General features: G+C 35.4%; 1 protein-coding gene across 1 annotated transcript; it reads left to right on the forward strand.

Moving 5' to 3' along the window:
- The first annotated feature begins 2,116 nt into the window (after positions 1–2,116).
- LOC116321204 (solute carrier family 12 member 3-like) lies at positions 2,117–17,176 on the forward strand. Its single transcript, XM_039609922.1, has 28 exons — positions 2,117–2,174; positions 2,751–2,860; positions 3,118–3,274; positions 3,720–3,845; positions 3,964–4,039; positions 4,716–4,811; positions 6,137–6,276; positions 6,424–6,534; positions 6,665–6,776; positions 8,020–8,150; positions 8,239–8,323; positions 8,482–8,639; positions 9,474–9,581; positions 9,909–10,032; positions 10,232–10,333; positions 11,299–11,454; positions 11,596–11,695; positions 11,870–11,981; positions 12,164–12,298; positions 12,686–12,792; positions 12,951–13,033; positions 13,172–13,240; positions 13,975–14,079; positions 14,475–14,586; positions 14,915–15,001; positions 15,292–15,427; positions 15,520–15,587; positions 16,752–17,176. Exons 2-28 carry the CDS (start codon positions 2,772–2,774, stop codon positions 16,888–16,890), a joined length of 3,024 nt encoding a protein of 1,007 aa, XP_039465856.1. The 5' UTR covers positions 2,117–2,174; positions 2,751–2,771; the 3' UTR covers positions 16,891–17,176.
- Positions 17,177–19,957: the final 2,781 nt, after the last annotated feature.

Genomic DNA, 19,957 nt, shown 5'->3' on the forward strand with positions numbered 1-19,957 from the left:
CCACCCTGAGCTGCTAGTACAGTATGTCCCCTCTTAATACTGCTCACCTGTACTTCACTGGGCCCATACAGCCATGTTTACCTGTCACACTGGGATGAGTGGAACCAGCTCTTTTTCAAAACCTTATTTCTGGTGACCATAATTACAGGACTACTTAAGGATACTTAAGGAAATCCGAGACTATGTAGCTACTTTTTACATGTGTTCCAGAATTAACAATCCGGTCTTTAAGGCTGATGTCAATAGCCATGTCTGGGTCCAAACTCCGCTGCAGGTTCCAAAGTCAAACAATCACTGCGGCATCACTGAGAGTTAAAACCATCTAAATTCTTTCATCTTTAATAAAATAATCAGAGTGCTGCTTTACCAGGTGTAACAATTAGGTTTAACATTGAGGCATCCATGAAAACAGAATTCACTAATTTTAATGGATTTAGAAGTTAGCAGGAAATTAGCTTGCTAGTTTCCATCTAAATATGATATACCATGTTCAGACTTAGGGATTTCTGAAAAAAATATAATGTACAGCTCTGCTATCACTTCTGACATAAATGAAACAGGAAAGTAAACAGCAGTGAAGTTTGTAGGGTTACTGAAGATTGGCTAGCTGGTATATAATGATGTGCTACATGATCACTATGTAGCAGCTATGTTAGCATAACATAAACAGTGAAGCTGGAGGATGAATGCTAACTTTTTCCATTCGATAAAGTTAACGTGAGGGTTCCAGGGGCAAATGCAATTGCATGGCAGGATGCTGTAAAACGGCCAAACGTCAGTCAGGAGAACCACAGAGATAATCCATCCACAATTCAAGGTTAGTCATGATAAGGTTTTAAAAACTGAGCTTTAAAATGATTAGCGATAATAGAAATAGAGAGAGGAGACAGTGATCACTGACTGTTTTTAGGGCCTTGTTGAGATTAAATAGAATAAGATACAAAGCATTAAAACATGTTAAAAACACAACAGTCTTATTAAACGAGAGTAGTTTGGGCCCGGAAGCAGGATTCATCACGATATCACTTAAAGACCGAACAACTTGCAACAACTCCCTTCACCTCATAGACCATGGTCACATATAACCTTAGAATTTGTTACTGGCTTCATTCCTCCTCCAATGGGAAAACCCTAATCCTCTGCTTGTCCAGATCAGCTCACTTTGTCCTTAAACAAACCTCTAAAACAAACTAAAACAAACAGCTCAGACTTTGATGAGGGCATAGTGACCTTATGAGAATGTGGGTTGCAGACACTAAAGCAAAGTTAATTATAGTATCGCACTAACACTAAAAAGACTGTTGCAAAAGTTTCAATCAAAATCTTTTTAGTGGATGAACGGTCAGCTGGATATTAATAGATAGTAGTACAGCCTACAAAATGTAGTATGTTTATGAACTGTATATATAAACAAACAAGTATTTTACTGCTAAAATATTACTAATATGATAAACAAAAACACATCTATTCCATTATTGTAAAGTAAACACATACACACACAATCACACACAACCCATTTTTTGTTTAGTTTAATTTTTTTGCAATTTCTTTTTATTTCATCATTTCATACATAAAGAAATTCCATAAAATACAAGTTTAAAAATTGTATGGGATCTAATAGAATAAGGTTCTCTTATTTTATTTTAATGTGATCCTTGTGAAAACAGTCTTTTCCTGCATGTTACTGAAGCTGAAAACAAAAGTAATTCATGAAGAGTAAACAATTCTGAAAAACATTTAGGCTGAGTCAGTTCTTACTCATGTTAAAACAGAGGATTTGTTATAATCATGACTATATGGTTTGATCATCTTACCAACATCATTGATATTCTACCTGTACATGTCTTATGAATTTTTTTTAAAATTCATTATTATTTTGTAATTTTTTTTCCAATGTTCTGATAAACAATTTGGATGTCAACCTTCCGGCTGGTCAACTGTGACGTCTTCCACGGCAACCACATTTTTTTCTTGTTTTTCTCAAAACTGCTGCTGCTGTTTGAAACATGCCTCACACTTCCTGTGGTGTGCAATATATAAATATGGGAGGGGATGTCACACATCCCACCTATTTCACTGACTGTATAAATTCCAAGCTGTGAAATGAACAAATGCACATTTTTCATCTGCTGATTTATTCATCAGGAAAACTGAAACAGCTGTTAAGAACAACTGTAAGTGTTTGATTTGCTTTAACTTTTGAACAATTTCAATCTGCAACTTCTAGCTAAGCTGAATAATATATATAAACATATTTAGAATTACATAGATTTTACAACATAAAAATGTTAATGGTTATTAGTATTTTTTAAAGGTATTTTAATTAGTGTAAATACATATTTTTCATTCTGTAAAACTGATTTGTTTTGGTCAAAGTTAAAATAAATACTAGTACTACTCCTCATCGGACATTATTACATTATACTTTATACATAGTAAAAACTAAAAGCTTTTACTAAGCCTTCAGGGAAATTTTATTTCCGTGACGGTTACAACAAGGTGTTACAATTTTATATGTAATTTATTTATTTTGCAGGTGCAATAACTAAGTATAAATTATTGCCAAAAAAACTGAGAAAGAGAGGATGAACTATGTTTTCCTGTGTCAATAACCTATTTTGTGAGTGTGCAAGAAAAAATTATTATTTTCAGAGGAATTCTGTGAAATAAACAAGAAAAATTAAAACCCCCAAACAATACAAAAAACAATATCAGCTCTTTTGACACATCTTTTCTTTCATAATCTCCAGGAGGAATTAGTGAGACTATCAATGGGGCAGTTCAAATCCAAGACTGAAGGGTTAGCCCCAGGCAGTCTGGGTCAAGGCCAGGTGTCAAATGGTGAAGAAGGACCTCCCAGGTACTCTTCACACCATTTTGGTACCAGAAATGCAGCAATCACTATGTCAGGTGAAGTCTCAAGGTTTGTGAACACACTGGAGATCAAGTCTCTTTAAAGTCTTAATTTTCTGATCATACTATAAACTGGTTAATATACAAACTATAAAATATCAGCAGGGAGCAAAGTTAATACATAAAAAAGAAAGACAAAAAAGGCTAAAGATTAATTATTTACTGAATCTTTTGTTTTGTTTTTTGATTTTTACTGATCTACAGAGCATCAGAACAGGGGGACTCAAAGATGGAGCTGCGGAAAACGTCCCTTTACAGCACCATAGACATGGTGCCACAGATGGAGCATTATGCTGGTACACTGCCACGCGAACAGGCAAAGAGCCGACCTTCTCTGGAGGCTCTACGGAAAACATTTGAGGTGAGTTTTCCACCTTTTGTACACACATATCTTTTTTTGTGTTATTTAAATCACCAGGTTATGCAGGATAACAGTTAAAGTAATGTTTTTTTTATATACAATAAAAAGCTAGATCCCATTTGAGCTTGATGAAGTGATCAGGTGACGCTCAACCATAAAATTATGCTGCAGCAGACTCACACTGCTGTGGAAGTTTTTCTTCTCATCATTGCAAAGTGTTTGCTCATCAGAGTTATTCTGTAGGGGGTTTCTCCCAAATATTGTTGAAAGCACCTTTATGTGAATATTGATGTGATTTGGTGTTATTTTTGTTTATTATAATTATTCTTAGACGCTTTCACTGGCCAAATTTTTTAACTTTATATAATGCATGGAGACATTGTCATTTAAGAATTTTTTTTCCATTCTTAAAGCTAGAAAATCTGTTTTATAAAATTATCTTTAGGAAAGGGCCGGAGGAAATATGACCTCCGACGAAAGAATTTCCAACATGCCGGATGGTGAAAATGAAGAATCTCAGGGTCCTTCAGAAGAATCTCCTGTTAGATTTGGCTGGATCTATGGAGTCAAGGTGAACAAAGATTCTGTGCATTTACATCTACAACAGGGAAACTGAGAAAAAAACGCCCCAAACATTGGTAAATTTCAACATTTCTTAGAAGCATCACACCTGTTTTTATCCATCACAGATTCCTTGTATGGTGAATATTTGGGGAGTCACCCTCTTTCTCCAACTGACATGGATCACCTCTCAGGCAGGAATTGGTGGGAAATAATTTATTTCTCTGCATATTTAATCTAATCTATTTAATTACATTTTCATTCCTGTTTTCTGTTGTTTTGTTGTTCGTTATATATAACCTGATTTAGGTTGTTACTTCATGATATTAGTTTGTAAAAAATGCTGATGAAGTAATGAAGGAAACTGGATCACTGTAGCTAACATTTTTTCCTTCAGCTGAGAATGTCTTAGTCAAATTCAAAATAAATGCTAACAAAGGGGGGGGAACGCAACTGAGAGTTTTTAACATATTAACAAATTACAACAATCATACTAATCTCACAGGGAAAGGTAATTTAGGGTTATTTAAAGATTGGCGCTATTTTATCTTGCAGATAGTGCTTCATCGATTAGTCAGGCCTGACACTGGGACTGGGGATTTTGCTCAAAAGAGTGCTAGGAAAAAATGACCAATTCCTTACCCATTTGTTTATTTATATACCTATATGTACCAGGTGCACAATACACAATACATCAAGGTATTGTAATGTGTAAGTTTTCAAAAAAAATGCTAGAAAATGCAGACCCATCAAAAATTTGAAGCACTGCACATAAGCCAATTCTCATTCATGTTATGCAAGTAGGACTTGGTTTTAATAATAAAAATGTCAAATGATCATCATATTATAATAATGAATTATTATAACTATTTCTCCTCAGTGCTGACCGTGATTATTATATTGATGTCTGTGACAGTGACCACAGCAACTGCGCTCTCAATCTCTGCCATCGCCACCAATGGAAGAGTGGTATCAGGTTAGTCCCTGTGCAGTTGAAGAATTTTAACAAACAGACAGAACACATGAAAATATGATTACTCTAAAAACCTGTTATAGTTAATAGAAAATAGAAAAAAAAAGTCTGTTGAACTGAAATGAGTCGCTCTCTCACACACACACACACACACACACACACACATATATGTGTGTGTGTGTGTGTCTTTGTAGTTCATGGATATAGTGTCCCATTGCATATCTCTCTATTCAGGTATCTATCCAGCATGTTTGTAATAATTTCTATGCTGAAAAAGTGAAACAATTGCCAATTACATGCTTTCTAGATGGTAGTGCTGATAAAGCTGAGTGTACATTTTAGCAACTCCATCAATTTCCAAAAAAACATGTCAGCCTGGCTCTGAGCCTATGTGTGACTGTTTATCTGCACTGCTGTGCAGACATTGCATGCATTAAGTGGATCTTCTGATCTGTTCATAATTAATAATTGACTGCGCCATAGAGTCTCCATTATTTCCCAAAGATTGTCAGTGGGGTTATTCAAGTTGTCAGCTGCCTCGTTTGCTTGACATCAGTATGACACTATATCAGTATGATATGGTGAAATCAAATCAAATCATAAAGCAACAGTGGAACTCACAGAAATGTTTAACCTCCTAGGACCTGGGGCCACATATGTGGACGTCACATTTTGGGTTGTCTAGATACAATGCTAAATTTTGCTCTACAAGGAGCTGATATCCAGGAGGACATTATACTGCCACTGTTCTATCGAAATTTTAAAACAAATGTCCTCATATGTGGATATCGGGCCCTTTTAGAGCAAATTCAGGTAAAAAGATAATTCTTTGTTTTTACAGTCATCAGGTCCCAATCAGCCCAAATAGAAGAGAGAAATTAAAAATGCATGGTCATGAAAGAGTTCAGGTCTTAAGAGTTTAATATTGAAAATAAGCAAAATTCCTTATGTGCAATGTGAAAACTGTGTTCCAGCGTGATGGCCACAAGTAAGATGTGCCCATCATACTTTGTCTCAATTCAGTGTGCATAGTAGGCACATTGAACTGAGACAGTTCAGTGTGTCTACTATCTAAGCCTGTGACGACCATGTTGTGATCTAGAGTTAGCTGAAGGGATAATATTTGTCATACTGGTGTCCAGAAAATCAGGTCAGCTGACTACCTGAATATATCCCAATTGAGAATCGTTGGGAAATACTGGGGACATATTCTGTAGCAGTTTGACTCTTACATAATAAAAACATAATCGTGGTGAAAAAATAAAACATTTTGTGGACTTTCTTTCCAATGTTAACAGCCTTGTTTGTGTGTCATATTTAATTTGCAGGTGGGACATACTTCATGATCTCTCGCAGTCTGGGTCCTGAACTAGGAGCATCAATTGGGTTGATCTTTTCCTTTGCCAATGCTTTGTCTGTTGCACTCAACACTGTTGGTTTTGCACAGGTCGTATGTGATCTAATGCAGGTAATCTATAGCTTGAATGGAAACTGGAGAATAATATTAATAAGAAGAATAAGAATAATGATAATACAACAGATAAGCATATAATGAAAAATAATGTGCAATTGTTTAATTTTGTATGTCTGTCTATAACTTTGTTGATTTCAATAGAGCTTCAATGTCCACATGGTTGATTATACTAATGACATGCGTATAGTGGGTGTGATCACAGTGACCGCTCTTTTGGGCATTTCATTAGCTGGAATGGAATGGGAGACCAAGGTAAGTACATCTGGACACATTTCACTCTAATTTGCTGGATTTCTGCAAACTTCCTTGTCTCTTAATCCAACTTTTACTCCTCATCATGCCCGTTATAATTCCCCCCCTACATTATCTCTCTCTCTCGCAGGCACAGATTTTGTTCTTCTTAGTTCTCATGGTATCCTTTGCCAACTACTTTGTGGGAACAATTATACCTCACAGCGTGGAAAAACAAGGACGGGGAGTCTTTGGATATCGCAGTATGTTTAAACTTCTCACAACAATCTACTGTTCTGAAAGCAGCTTTAAAAGAATATTTTCTTGATTCACTTTTATTGTTATCAGTACTTGTATGTATATTTTCTGTCTAGCAACTATAATGAATTCATCTTCATTATTCTGCATTTTTAGTGACAATATTAATCTCATTGTTGGGTTTATACTTGAAAGAGAAAAACATTTGTCTTATTTTTGATAAGAAAAAAAGTTGTTTAACTCTTGCTGACGAGGCCACTTGTTTGATTTTGTAGTCCCGAACATTATGGAGGGAGCTCTATGATAGATGAAAGATACTTTCTTTCAGCTACCCCTCTGCTCCCTGCAAAATTTGAAATTTAAGCAATTCAGATGTGATTAAAGTGCAAATGCCATGCTTTGATTTAAAATCCTCTGCATATATTTCATTTCTGCCATTTAGAATATTCAATGTTTTTGATGCAGTCCTTCATCTTAGGGCAACAGAATGGTGATGACAGTTGGCCTCCTAGGGGTGTTTCAGTCCTTCGTTAGCCCAGAGATAAGACACATAATTTGGATTAAGGAAGGCAATTGCAGTCTGTGGTGTACAAATCTCCTGATGTTCCAGTAAATGTCTTCAAACACACTGGGGTGGCACTGCATACTATGTAAGCCTGTTTCCGCCACTAAAAACAAGAAAAAAGGATCTTTAACTCGAAATTTCGAGAAAGATAACTTTTTTTGAGGCGGAAATGGACTTCCATACCATACTGCAACAAAATAATCATTTCAAACATACTGCGAAGGTAAAACAAATTTCTCCAAGCTAAAACAAACAACCAAAAATGTGTCAGTGGCTTGTATGCATTCCATATGCAAATAAGATACCTAAAGTGAAGCAGGAGCTGAAGGTCAGATACTCAGAACCCAGTGTTCAGTGTTCACCCTGAACACTACAAGCAGTCATTGTGTGCAAGGGAGATGCAACAACGTTGTATTGTACTTGTACCAGTATTGTACTTACCATAGCTTTGTCTAAAACCTATGGTGACCCAAAATAACAAATGATGTATACATTGAACTGAAATGTAAATTACTTTTAACAAAAGTCTAAATTGTGCATTTGATTCACATTTGAATTGTTGAATTTCAAATAACTTAAAGACAAAATGTGTCTTTGCCCTAAACATCATTGAGGCCACTGTATGTGTTTTTTCATTTGTCAAGTCTAATAATACTTTAACTAATATCTGGCATGTTTTACAGGTGACATATTTATAGAAAACCTGACACCAAACTGGAGAGGTCCTACTGGCAGTTTTTTCGCTCAGTTTTCAATTTTCTTCCCTGCTGTCACCGGGATCCTGTATGGAGCCAACATCACTGGAGATCTCAAAGTAGACAAACACAAACAAGACAAATACTTCTTTCATCAAAGTCACTAACAAGGGATATTTGACTGATTAAAATGACTTCCTGTTGCAGGACCCTTCTTCTGCTATCCCCAAAGGTACTCTCATGGCCATTTTTTGGACTACTCTCAGCTACATTATGGTTGCTGTTACTTCTGGTAAATAGTTTTTGTTTTCTTCTTTGCTTCTGATATGTCTGGAATTTGATGTAGACAGAATAAATGGACTTTTTTCAAAGTAAAAGTATATTTCATGTGAGAAAAAGGTTAGACAGAAAGAATTTTTAACTCTGCTCTGAAAATAACATTGGCTGCAGGTGCATGTGTAGTGCGGGATGCTTCTGGAAATACAAGTGACATAATGACAGGAAACAGCACTGATGGCTGTGTGGGACTGGCATGTAAATATGGCTGGAACTTCACACAGTGCACTGAGTCACAGTCTTGTCAATATGGTCTGGCAAACAATGTACAGGTACTGGTTAATTAATACACTAATGTTATTTATTTTCATTGCAATATGAAGATATGTAATGTGTCCCAGCTTCCACTAGTCCGCATTATCCAGAGATACATCATTTCATTCCACTGCTTTGCTGAATACACTTAGTTCTGTGTCTATGTGCAATCCATTGTTTCACGCAACTTTTCCAAATTTTGCATAATCTCTAAAAGTCATTAAACTATCACTCTTGTGCATTTGTATAAGTAAAATCAGATTTAAGTCTGTAGGTTTGAATACCAATCTCACCTTTAAGAAATACATAAACAATGTTACCTAGAATTTGTACTACAATATTTGGAATACTGCAAGGATCCTTTTCAAAACTGAATTTTCACAAGGTGAACATATAACAGCAGTTTCAGGCCCTAGAATATATGCTGGAACAGCTTTTCCTCTACCAACCAGTGGAGATATTCACCTCACACTTAAAGACAATAGGCAATTTACAGATTTATGTTAATTATTTACTACAATTTGAAATAACATTATATCGTTTTCTAATTTGGCGCCTACTCTAATTCAATTTTCAATTCAGTTCTATTTTATTTATATAGCGCCAAATCGCAAGAGTTACCTCAAGGTGCTTTATATTGTAAGGTAGATCCTACAATAATACACGAATTGTTTTGCATTTTAATTCCCCCATAGTTTGTTTTTTTCCTTTGGGAGTCACACTGGAAGACTGGTTTTACAACACGTTGTAAAACCAGTCTTTTATTACAGCTTTTTTGTCTGATAATATTTTGTGCTGGTATTAAATATGTTAAGTTGAATGCACAATTTAATTTTGAGTATTCTCAACAGGTTATGGCCGAGCTTTCTGGTTTCTACTACCTCATCACTGCTGGTGTTTTTGCAGCCAGCTTGTCTTCTGCTCTCGGATATCTTGTTTCTGCCCCTAAGATTTTTCAGGTGAGAACCACCAGATACATCTTGCTACTTTTCTGATCATCTCAGTTGTCCTTTTATATTGCTACAAAATATAAATCACTTATTTATATAAAAAAGCCAAGTTCATGTACCAGATAGAAACTGCCACATTTTGTATTTATATTGCATTTCTAGACAGATAGTCTTAACTAGTTATTAAGATTTTTTGGGTTATGAACAATGACAAACCAATTACCAAGTAAAAATTTCTACATCTTAACGAAAATAAACAGCAAAACAATGCATGTGATGGATGCATATCTAAATGTGAAGTCTAAAATTATGTTTATATTTTGTCTCATCTGACAGTGTCTGTGCAAAGACAATATATACCCTTACATTGGAGTCTTTGCAAAGGGTTATGGCAAAAACGATGAACCACTCAGGGCCTATCTACTCACCTACTTCATTGCTATTGCCTTCATTCTAATTGGTGGGTGTGACCCAGTACTGTCTCCTACTTGAAACATTGATTCAAATTTTACTATACAAAATTCACAACTTTACAAAAGTGTTATAATTATTATTATTATTATTGTTGTTGTTGTTATTGTTATTGTTGTTGTTATTATTCATTTTTTGGGTAATGCATTTTGTTTTAATTTATTTTTTCTTCTTCTTTATATTTACAGCTGAGCTAAATACTATTTCAGCCATTATCTCCAACTTCTTCCTATGTTCCTTTGGTCTTATCAACATAAGCTGCTTTCATGCTGCAATCACCAACTCCCCTGGTAAGTTATATACTCAACCACTGGACTGCATAAGAGTAGGCACAAGTTCCAAGTTGGAATTTGAATCTAGAATCTGAACTCAGATTTCTCACTCAGAAATTTGGAGCAGCTCCAACAACCTGGAGTTAGCAACCCGAGATGGCAGCATGATCATAAACGTGTATTTGTGACTCACTAAATAAGCCACATGCCCATTGACCAAGCTCTATCCATGAATCTGTTCCAGTGAAGCTTTATTGCCTGATGTGGTAGAACCCAGCCTCTATCAGTCTTGCTTATAATTTGTTCCTGTCCTGTAATTATTTTTTCAGTCCATCCAGTTCAGCCATTGGTAGGATTTTTCAATATCAGCCTTTTCTGTCAGTGGTAGTGCAGGGGCCTGTCCTTCCATGATGGTTCTGCTTTTACTCCTCTTTGTCTTTTGGGGGTTTCTGCTGCCTGAGGAATTAACTTAGCACATGATTAGTTATGGCCAATGTGTGTGCGTCATATTTCATAAGCTATTTTTGTGTTTCCAAAGACAAACAGGCACTGAAAAAATAGAGTTAAAATACTTATCAATATCACACCTGTCAAGGGACAAAAGATTCAGAGGGATTAAAATCAGGCAAGGGTAAATTAATGTTTAAAAGAACGTAAACATGGTGGCCTTTTGTTGCATATAAAAATCTGGTAACTCTCTCGCAACCCCCGGATCTATGCCTAAATTCATAAAGCACTAGCACAGGGAGGACGATGCATCAGATGTAAAATGTTGCTTGGTCAATTTCTTTAGTGTTGTATCAGTAATAAACATGTTTTAAAGTCATAAAGGTAATGTCTAATGATATGTGCTATTGGTGTTTAGGACTGGGCCGATATTTTAAATTAGATGTCATACTGAACAGAGCTGTAGCCATCTAAGATCAGAACTTCTGTATTATGCTCGCCTATAACTGTTCTTTTCTTCTTGTGACCTCTTACAGGATGGAGGCCATCATTCCCTTACTATAACAAATGGATAGCTTTGTATGGAGCAGTGGTATGTGTAGTACTGATGTTCTTTTTTACCTGGTGGACTGCTTTAATCACCTTTGGTGTCATCGCCGTCCTGTTTGGTTACATTATCTACAAGAAACCAAGTGAGTCAATATCAAACATGAATTGGAAGTTAATATTGCTTTGATTAGAATCGTGTCTTAGGTTGGCAAGTGAAATAAACCAGAAATTGTATTCAACTTTTTTTTTCTATTTGCATATTGTTTTTTTTATTACATAAACAGAAATAAACTGGGGCTCTTCAGTACAGGCAAGTTCATACAACGTGGCTTTGTCATACTCTATGTCTCTTACTGGAGTGGAGGACCATGTCAAGAATTTTAGGTGAGGAGCTAAAACACCATCGTGTACAATTTTGTCTGAATTCTGTACAAGAACAACATGTCCTAGTCAATGTGTTGCCCTTCCTTAAAAACAAACAAACAAACAAAAAACCTTGCACATATGTCAAAACACGTGAAAATGCTTCTGTCAGCTTTGAAACTGTCCTTTTATTAGACCACAGTGCCTTGTCATGACTGGACCCCCAAATCAGCGACCTGCACTGGTGGATTTTGTTGGTGCCTTTACTAAGAATGCAAGCCTTATGATCTGTGGAGACATTATGATGGTAAGTCAACCAGCTAGCATGTTTCATTAAGTTAAATAAGTGAAATGATTAATATCTTTTATTTATATATTTATATCCAATCCTCAAAAGTTCTTAGGCTGCCTTTTTGTCAGACTTTTGTTTCTCTTTGTTTGTACTGGTTTGTTTTTTCCTGGCAATATTGATTTCCATATTTTTTTCAGGAACCAGACAGGCAGACCCAGCATCAGGATGCTACAGATCAGTCGGTTAAATGGCTGAACAAGAGGAAGGCATGCTCATTTTATACTCAGTTTACTGCTAACACCCTCAGAGAAGGAGTTCGATACTTGCTGCAGGTACAGCCTCCTTTTGAGAAAAAATTGGTGCTTGCTAGTTAAAAGAAACTGTAAATTAATATATGGCTTTTGACTCACAAATGATACTGTGCCATCCTTACATTTTTTGATAATGCTAAATAGCTTAGACTCACTGTGTGAGGGGTCCCTCATTTAACTCTAGGAGAAGACACAATTCACTTTGGAGATGCACCGAGGATGGCATATGATTTCAAACTCTACTTTTAGTTTTTTCTAGCACCATGTACTTTTTTTGTGTGTTTTATGTTTTAAGTATGAAGTGTTTCATATTTTTGTTCTAAGGGTGTTTTCAAACAGTCTAGGAATGTTTTAGAATTCTATTATCTAACAGAATTTTAATTTTTTTTTTTCCTTAATTAATCCAAGGCTTCTGGTCTTGGCAAGTTGAAGCCCAACACACTGGTCCTTGGTTTCAAGTCAAATTGGAGGGAAAGTTCTCCTGAAAGCATTGGAGATTATATCCACACAATATAGTAAGCATTATTGATGGAATACTTTAAACAGAGAAAAATAAGAAGAAAAATTAATACCTGTGCTCATTATTTATAATATAGGTGAATTACTAAAATTAGCATTACTTAGCAAAAACAAGCTTTTGGGGACTTACCCATTCTCTCTTATTGTTCTCCAGCGATACATTTGACTCCAAATTCTGTTTGTGTATCCTGAGGATGATGGATGGGCTGGACGTCTCTGATGAGTCTGATTTTAAAGGTCTGCTTAGAATTTTCTAACCGTGTCTTCCCATGTCAACATGTCACATTGAAAAAAAATAGTATACATATATATATATATATATATATATATGTGTGTGTAGTCTTAAGGACATTTTTTATTTATTTTTTCCTTTAGTGAACCAGGGATTTGAGCCTGATGAGTCAGTTGAATGTGATGACCATCAGCTTCCTGAGAGTGAGTCAGGTAAGCACTGCGAGTGCTAACACACAGACTGACTGAATTCATGAAATCACAAGTCAAAATCTGGAAATATTAAGCACTTTAGGGTCAACTGAATGAAAACAAAAACAAACTGAACATAATATGACATTTTTGTTTTGTCCCTATTCAAACAAGGAGTTAATTCTGTCATTCCACATCTGACCCCTACACATATTAAAATGTTCTATTGTCTTCCCTTGAAACACACACACACACACACACACACACACACACACACACACACACACACAGAGAGAGAGAGAGAGAGAGAGAGAGAGAGTTGACTAGAAAAACTTGATTAGTTCAGCCATATTGGTTCTTGCAACATGGACAAAATATTTACTTTATGCCCATTTAACCAAATGTAACCATAAATCATTCTGAGATTTTTGTCACTTCTCTCAGTGGAAACATGCAGTTTCATTGAAGATAAATATGATGATATTGATAATCTGTACAGTATGGGACTTTAGACTGTATAGGATCAAATAATTTTTTATTACTTCACAGATATTTAGAAGAATATGAAAAGGTAAAAACAGTGCACAACTGCTTTTGAAGTGCTCCTATGTAGAAGCTTGAGATTGCATTGCGATGCTGCTTGCTAACACCATGGTGATCCTTTGTCTGTATAAAGCACATGGGATTGCACCATTGCTTCTTAAGTACTCATGCATTGCAACTATAATAATTATAATGACTACACCTTTTTGCAGCTGATGGCATTTCTGATAACAGCCACAGGGATCAAATCAAGACAGTGTTTCAGACTGCCCAAGGAAAGAAGACCATTGATGTCTACTGGATAGCTGACGATGGAGGTGAGCCTAAAAAGGAAGTGATACCTGACCAAACAAACATTGGCAAGTGTGCAATATTAAATTGATATAAAAGCATGTGGACTGAGCATCTGGTCAGAATCCTGAGCCAGCAGTTGAACTACTTTGCTCATCTGAGTAATGGTAGATGATTCCAGTTAAGACACAGGATACCGTGGAGAGACAATGTAGGTCAGCTGATCTAGGAACAGTCATCACCCAAGGATCCATTTAGCTAATAGGATGCATGACTGGATGGATGTGTGGGATAAAAGTTGCAATTTTAGAAGTGTCAGTTTTGGTTTTAGTTGAAAAAGAATATTCAATTATTACATTTTCAATAAAATCTAAAGCGATTTAACTGCTTTCCATTGCGATCTTGCCCTTCTTCTGTCTAGGACTGACTTTACTGGTGCCCTACCTGCTCACCAGGAGAAAACGCTGGCACAGCTGTAAGATCAGGGTTTTTATTGTGGAAAACGAACAAGACATAGAGGAACGCCGTAATGAGTAGGTTGTTTAACCTCTGTAATATTATTGTCTTTGAAATCCTTCATTTGTTCTTTTTTCATCTAATCTTCATTGTTGAAAGAAATACTGATCAAATTAACCTAATTTTCCTTTATAATACAATTTAATTAAGTAAAACTCTATATTTTAGATGTACAACATACATTCACATTTAAAATGATTTCTATGACAGAAAAAGTGCATTATCCCGCATGCTGTTCAGACTGGAGTGAAATCTTTCACGAATGATTTAGGATACATAACAAGATGTTTGATTTTCAGAAACTGAAGTGCTTTAAAGTTTTTGCTTTTTTTGTTTTACTTTCAGAATGATCAACCTGATGAAGAGATTTCGTATCAAAGTTAATGATGTTATTGTCATGACAGACAGCGAGAAGAGTCCTCAAACGAAAAAGTATGCTAGGACAGCTTTACATCATTTAATTATAAGACACAACATACACTAACAAAATCCTTAGAGTCCATCCAAAGCATTTAACTATTTCATATAGACACACACACACACACAGACACACACACACACACACACACACACACACACACACACATATATATATATATATATGTATATATATATATATATATATATATATATATATATATATATATAAAGTTGTGTGTGTATATGGGTGTGCTTTTCTTTCTTTAACATCAAGCTGACATGTATCTTGTCCTGCTTTGCAGTATGGATAGGTTTTTGGACAGTGTCGCCCCCTTTAGACTACACGATGAACAACAGGAAGGTGTTTCTGTTCAGGAGCTAAGACAGAAAGACCCATGGAAAATATCAGACAAAGAGTTTGAGGCCTTGAGACTTAAGGTGTGTGTATTTGTCAGTTACGACTGAAATACAAACAAATGAAATGCTTTTGATCATCCACCAACTAATTTTTTTAATCCTTTTATTTACAGTCTGAGAGAAAAGTAAGACTGAATGAAATCATCCGGAAGAATTCACAACATACCGCTCTTGTGCTTGTGTAAGTCTGTTTATATTACCAGTTAAGTTCAAAGCATTTTTGGGTATTTTCATGAGGCTTTTGCTTTTTTGATGCAACTTTGTTAAAATAGTCCCTTAATATAAAATTCAGTTTGAATAACAGTGTAATGTAATGCATAATATAAAGTAGCAAAACACAGATATGGGTAAATCAAAGCAGGTAGCAAGGTAACACACACACACGTATAATTTCAAGGCAAGACAATAAAATTTAGCACTGTTAAAGCACAGCAAAAAGTTTAGTAAATTCAGTCTTCTATGATGAAATGGTACCTGAATGTAATCATCTGTAGTTCTGGTACCCTTAATTCAATTAAGGTATTTGGCAATTAGACTCCAATTGTCCCTCAAAGTGGAAAGAAATCCTAGTAGTGATAGGGATTAGGTCAGGACACGCAGAGTCTAGATGCTGTTAAAGAGAGAGGCATGAATAACAAAGGAGAAGTGGAGATAGGGAGGAGATGGATTGCTCAATGGTGTCTGAAAGGGAGAATGAGAGCTGAGCAGTGAGATCTAAAGTATGCAAAGGAGGGAGATTGGCCTAAAGAAGGCAGAGAGAAAGACAGGAGTAGACCAGTGATGTTGAGCCAGAGAGCGTGGGAAAGTGGAAGAAATGTAAAGCTCACATTAGCCACCAAAAACATGGGAAACAGACAGATATGTGACTACAGATCTTCCTCATTCCTTATTCTTACTCATAACCTTTATTACAATACTGAATGTGTTGCTAGTATTAGTTTATGCATTATAAGAATTTTCCATTAAATTATGTCAGAGTGCTGATTTTCAATTGACATCACATTACACATCTAAACCAGAAGATGGTGCCAGAGCTTCTGTATCATCAGTTTTCCTTCTTTATGTTCAGACTTTTATTTCTGTTTGACCTAAATTTCCTAGGTTATCATTAGACCTACTTCATTATTTTGATGTGACACATAAAACGCCAACTAGGCCATATTTCAATTAAAATGTGATTCACTAAAAAGAAAAAAAAAGAGGGGAGAAGGAAGAAGTCTCTCAAACCATGTCCATGACTTCTGTACAGGCACAATAGTTTTTATTTTCTTTTTTTTTATATGTATATATATATATATACGATGGCATAATTTTTAATCTTTTTTTTTAAACTTATTTCCAATAGGAGTCTCCCTGTGCCACACAGCGACTGCCCCAGTGCTCTGTACATGGCTTGGCTGGACACACTGACCTGTGGCCTTCACTGCCCTGTAGTGCTAATACGAGGAAACCAGGAGAATGTCCTCACTTTCTACCTCCAGTAAATCCTGTCTTTTTGTAATGTATGAGTCCTGACAGGAAAAAGAATAAATCACACAAGATTAATAAGTAAACAATAAAAATTGTGTAAACCATGTGCAGTTGTTAGCAATAGAGGGTTGACAAATCTAAAGAATAAGAAAGAGTTATAAAGAATTTAGAATCAAGAATCTTCACACATTGAAGACAATATCAGTGTGGTTATTTACTAGGGGTGCAACCATACACAAAATTCACGGTTCGGTTCGGTTCAATACTTTGGTGTCACGGTTTGATATTTTTTCGCTAAAAAAAAATGTTCATGCCTTTTTAATTTGTCATTTATTAAAATTATAAATATATATTTTAACTCAAAAGTACAGTTTTTAAATTTAATGTTGCTGAAACAACAAAATAATAATAATAAAAAAATCTATCTGATCGAGAAATCGCTCATCTTTGGAAAAGAGAGTTTATTACAGAGAAATGGCTCTTTCCAAAATAAAAGCTATACTATACCCTTCTTCTGGGGTATACTCTCAGCAGCATATTAAACATATCAGGTCCCCATAAGGAGAATCATGTGCTGATGGCTGTCTAAATGACTCGGGTAAAGTTTGTAGCATGCGTGCTTGTTGTTTTTGTCTGCTTCCACTTGTCTTTGCACTAGGATGATGTCGGCGTAAATGTGCAGTCATATTCGTTGTGTTCCCACTAGTGCTGTCAGCGTTAATCTCGTTAAAATGACATTAACGCCATAACGTGGCAAATCTCCGTTAACGAGTTACCGCGGATCGCCCCGTGCGTGGGGCTGGACGGTGTCAACACGTTAACAAGCTAACTCCGCTAACGCACTAGTTCCCACCAATTGAGCATTTCGTGGCACATCCGGCATACTGTTTTACTTTTGTCCATGACGTTACCATCAGGGTCATACTTCACATGAAAACCAAAATAGTTCCAAACGCCAGATCTGAATGAGGGTGGGGGAGGTTCAATTTCGGGTAGCATTGAGGCAGTTGCCATGTTGCAACGAGCTTAACTTCTGTCTTGCTAGCTTGCGCTGCGCTCAGTGGATCTGCACTGGACAGTGCAGCCTAGGCGGAGTAGTCGAACGCAGATCCACTGAGCGCTCAACACAGACAGCATCGTCAGAAGAAAAGTTGATAAAATAAATAACAAAATTTGTATTGTTCAATAAATATGCGTACCGAACCGAAAGCACTGTATAGAAAGGTTCAATATCAATACGAGTATTGTTGCACCCCAAATATTTACATTATTCTGATGAGTCACAAATTATTCTGCGCGACATTCAACCATCAAAACTCCTTTTTTTGTTCAGGAATGCAAATGTGACATCTTAATCATAAAATGCTTTACTTTACTGCATTGCTTTTTTCTGTTTTCATAAAACAGTAAATTTCATAGATAACAAGACTCCAAGACTGTGCACACTCTGACAATTTTTTTCTTAAAATGGTATTTGGATGTTTGTTTTCTTTTAACTTATTATTCTCAAAATGATTCATGTAATCATTATTAAATACAAATAAACAAACAAAAAACATATATTTGTGTACCCTCTTTTTTGTTATTGAATACACTGCTGGTTTTATCAGAAGTCTTTACAGTTACACAAAGATTACCAGTTTGAAAACATTGCTATCCCAGCTGAGACAATCATCAGGTTGAGTGTTCCTAATACTTTACATTTTGTACATGAACTGTATTAAAGACACAAACTGTAATATAAAGTGCAATACCAATCAGAATATGGTTCTTAAATGTACCACCAGATAATGCCAGAGTAAAAAATATTTTCACTTGCAAGCTCTAATAAATGCTGCACTGTGGATAAGGATATGTCATATGTGGATATGTCATTTACATGACAGGGTATAAGGTAATCAGTTTCTTTTCCTCATAATTTAGAAATAAATATAAGTGATGCCAAATATTGAGTATCAAACATTCACAAATGTATCACTCACATTACTTTTGCAACAGGATCCGTAATTGTCATTAGCAAAGTGCCTGTAGCCTGCATGATGCTAAACAATCACACAATCTAAGATTTTATTTAAAGATAAAGATAAAGATAGACAAGAGGGAGAACAAATGATGAAACTTATGATCCAACCACATGACTAGCCATCAGAAAAACATTTTTAAAATGTAATTCTAAGATCCCTGCCCAGAAGAGAAAAAAGAAAGCTTATAGCATTGCATTTCTCTTCTTACCTGCATAACTAACAGCTGACTGTCCAAAGCTTATGACCTATTCTGAGAAAAGGATACTAGGAAATCGACAACATGCTTCATGCTAGAGATAAACGAGATAAAAGAATTTTGTTGTACAATAGTAAAACAAAACTGGAAACTGGAAATATATATATAACTTAAAAAAAAGTTTAAATTTTAGTTAAATTTTAGTAAAAATTACATTTTAGTATAAAATGTATACACACACACACAGATTTATATATATATATATATTATATATATATATATATATATATATATATATATATATATATATATATATATATATATATATATATATATATATATATATATATATATATATATATATATATATATATAGGGCTTAGCTGAAGATAGGCTTTTTGAAGAAAGGAGCATAGGAGCATTCTAAACATTTTTCCTGCGATGGTCGACAGGAATGATGACATGACAGTCACACTCAAAGACTCATATGTCTTTTCTGCTGTGTACACGATGAAGTGTCAATGATGTTATTATCACAAATCTGCAAACAAAAGTCCTTATATCCTTCAATCACTAAGAGTATTCACCTGCTAGCTATTAGATACACCAGTAATGTTGTAGTCTTTAATTAAAGGTGGTCTGTATCTCTTTGTCGAATAAGACTCCACATAGTCACCTACCTTGCTGATACTCTGCCAGCATGTGTGTGCAATTACAAGTGACTTACCAGAGCACGGTAACTTTATGAGAATGAAGGGTGCAAAACTGTTGTTATGCAGAGTCACATGAATTGTAATACAAAATATCCCCCCAAAATGTATTACATTTATTCATTATATATCACTAACAAGGAAATATTAT

Source organism: Oreochromis aureus, linkage group 3 (genome assembly GCF_013358895.1).
Source record: "Oreochromis aureus strain Israel breed Guangdong linkage group 3, ZZ_aureus, whole genome shotgun sequence".
In the NCBI taxonomy this organism is placed as follows: domain Eukaryota; kingdom Metazoa; phylum Chordata; class Actinopteri; order Cichliformes; family Cichlidae; genus Oreochromis; species Oreochromis aureus.

What these genes read in the sequence shown, in the direction of transcription:
- LOC116321204 (XM_039609922.1), top strand. Translation starts at nt 2,772, where the DNA reads ATGGGGCAGTTCAAATCCAAGACTGAAGGGTTAGCCCCAGGCAGTCTG. An exon ending in GAATGGAATGGGAGACCAAG is followed by an intron (nt 6,535 to 6,664) that starts GTAAGTACATCT and finishes TCTCTCTCGCAG; the next exon opens with GCACAGATTTTGTTCTTCTT. An exon ending in TATTGCCTTCATTCTAATTG is followed by an intron (nt 10,033 to 10,231) that starts GTGGGTGTGACC and finishes TTATATTTACAG; the next exon opens with CTGAGCTAAATACTATTTCA.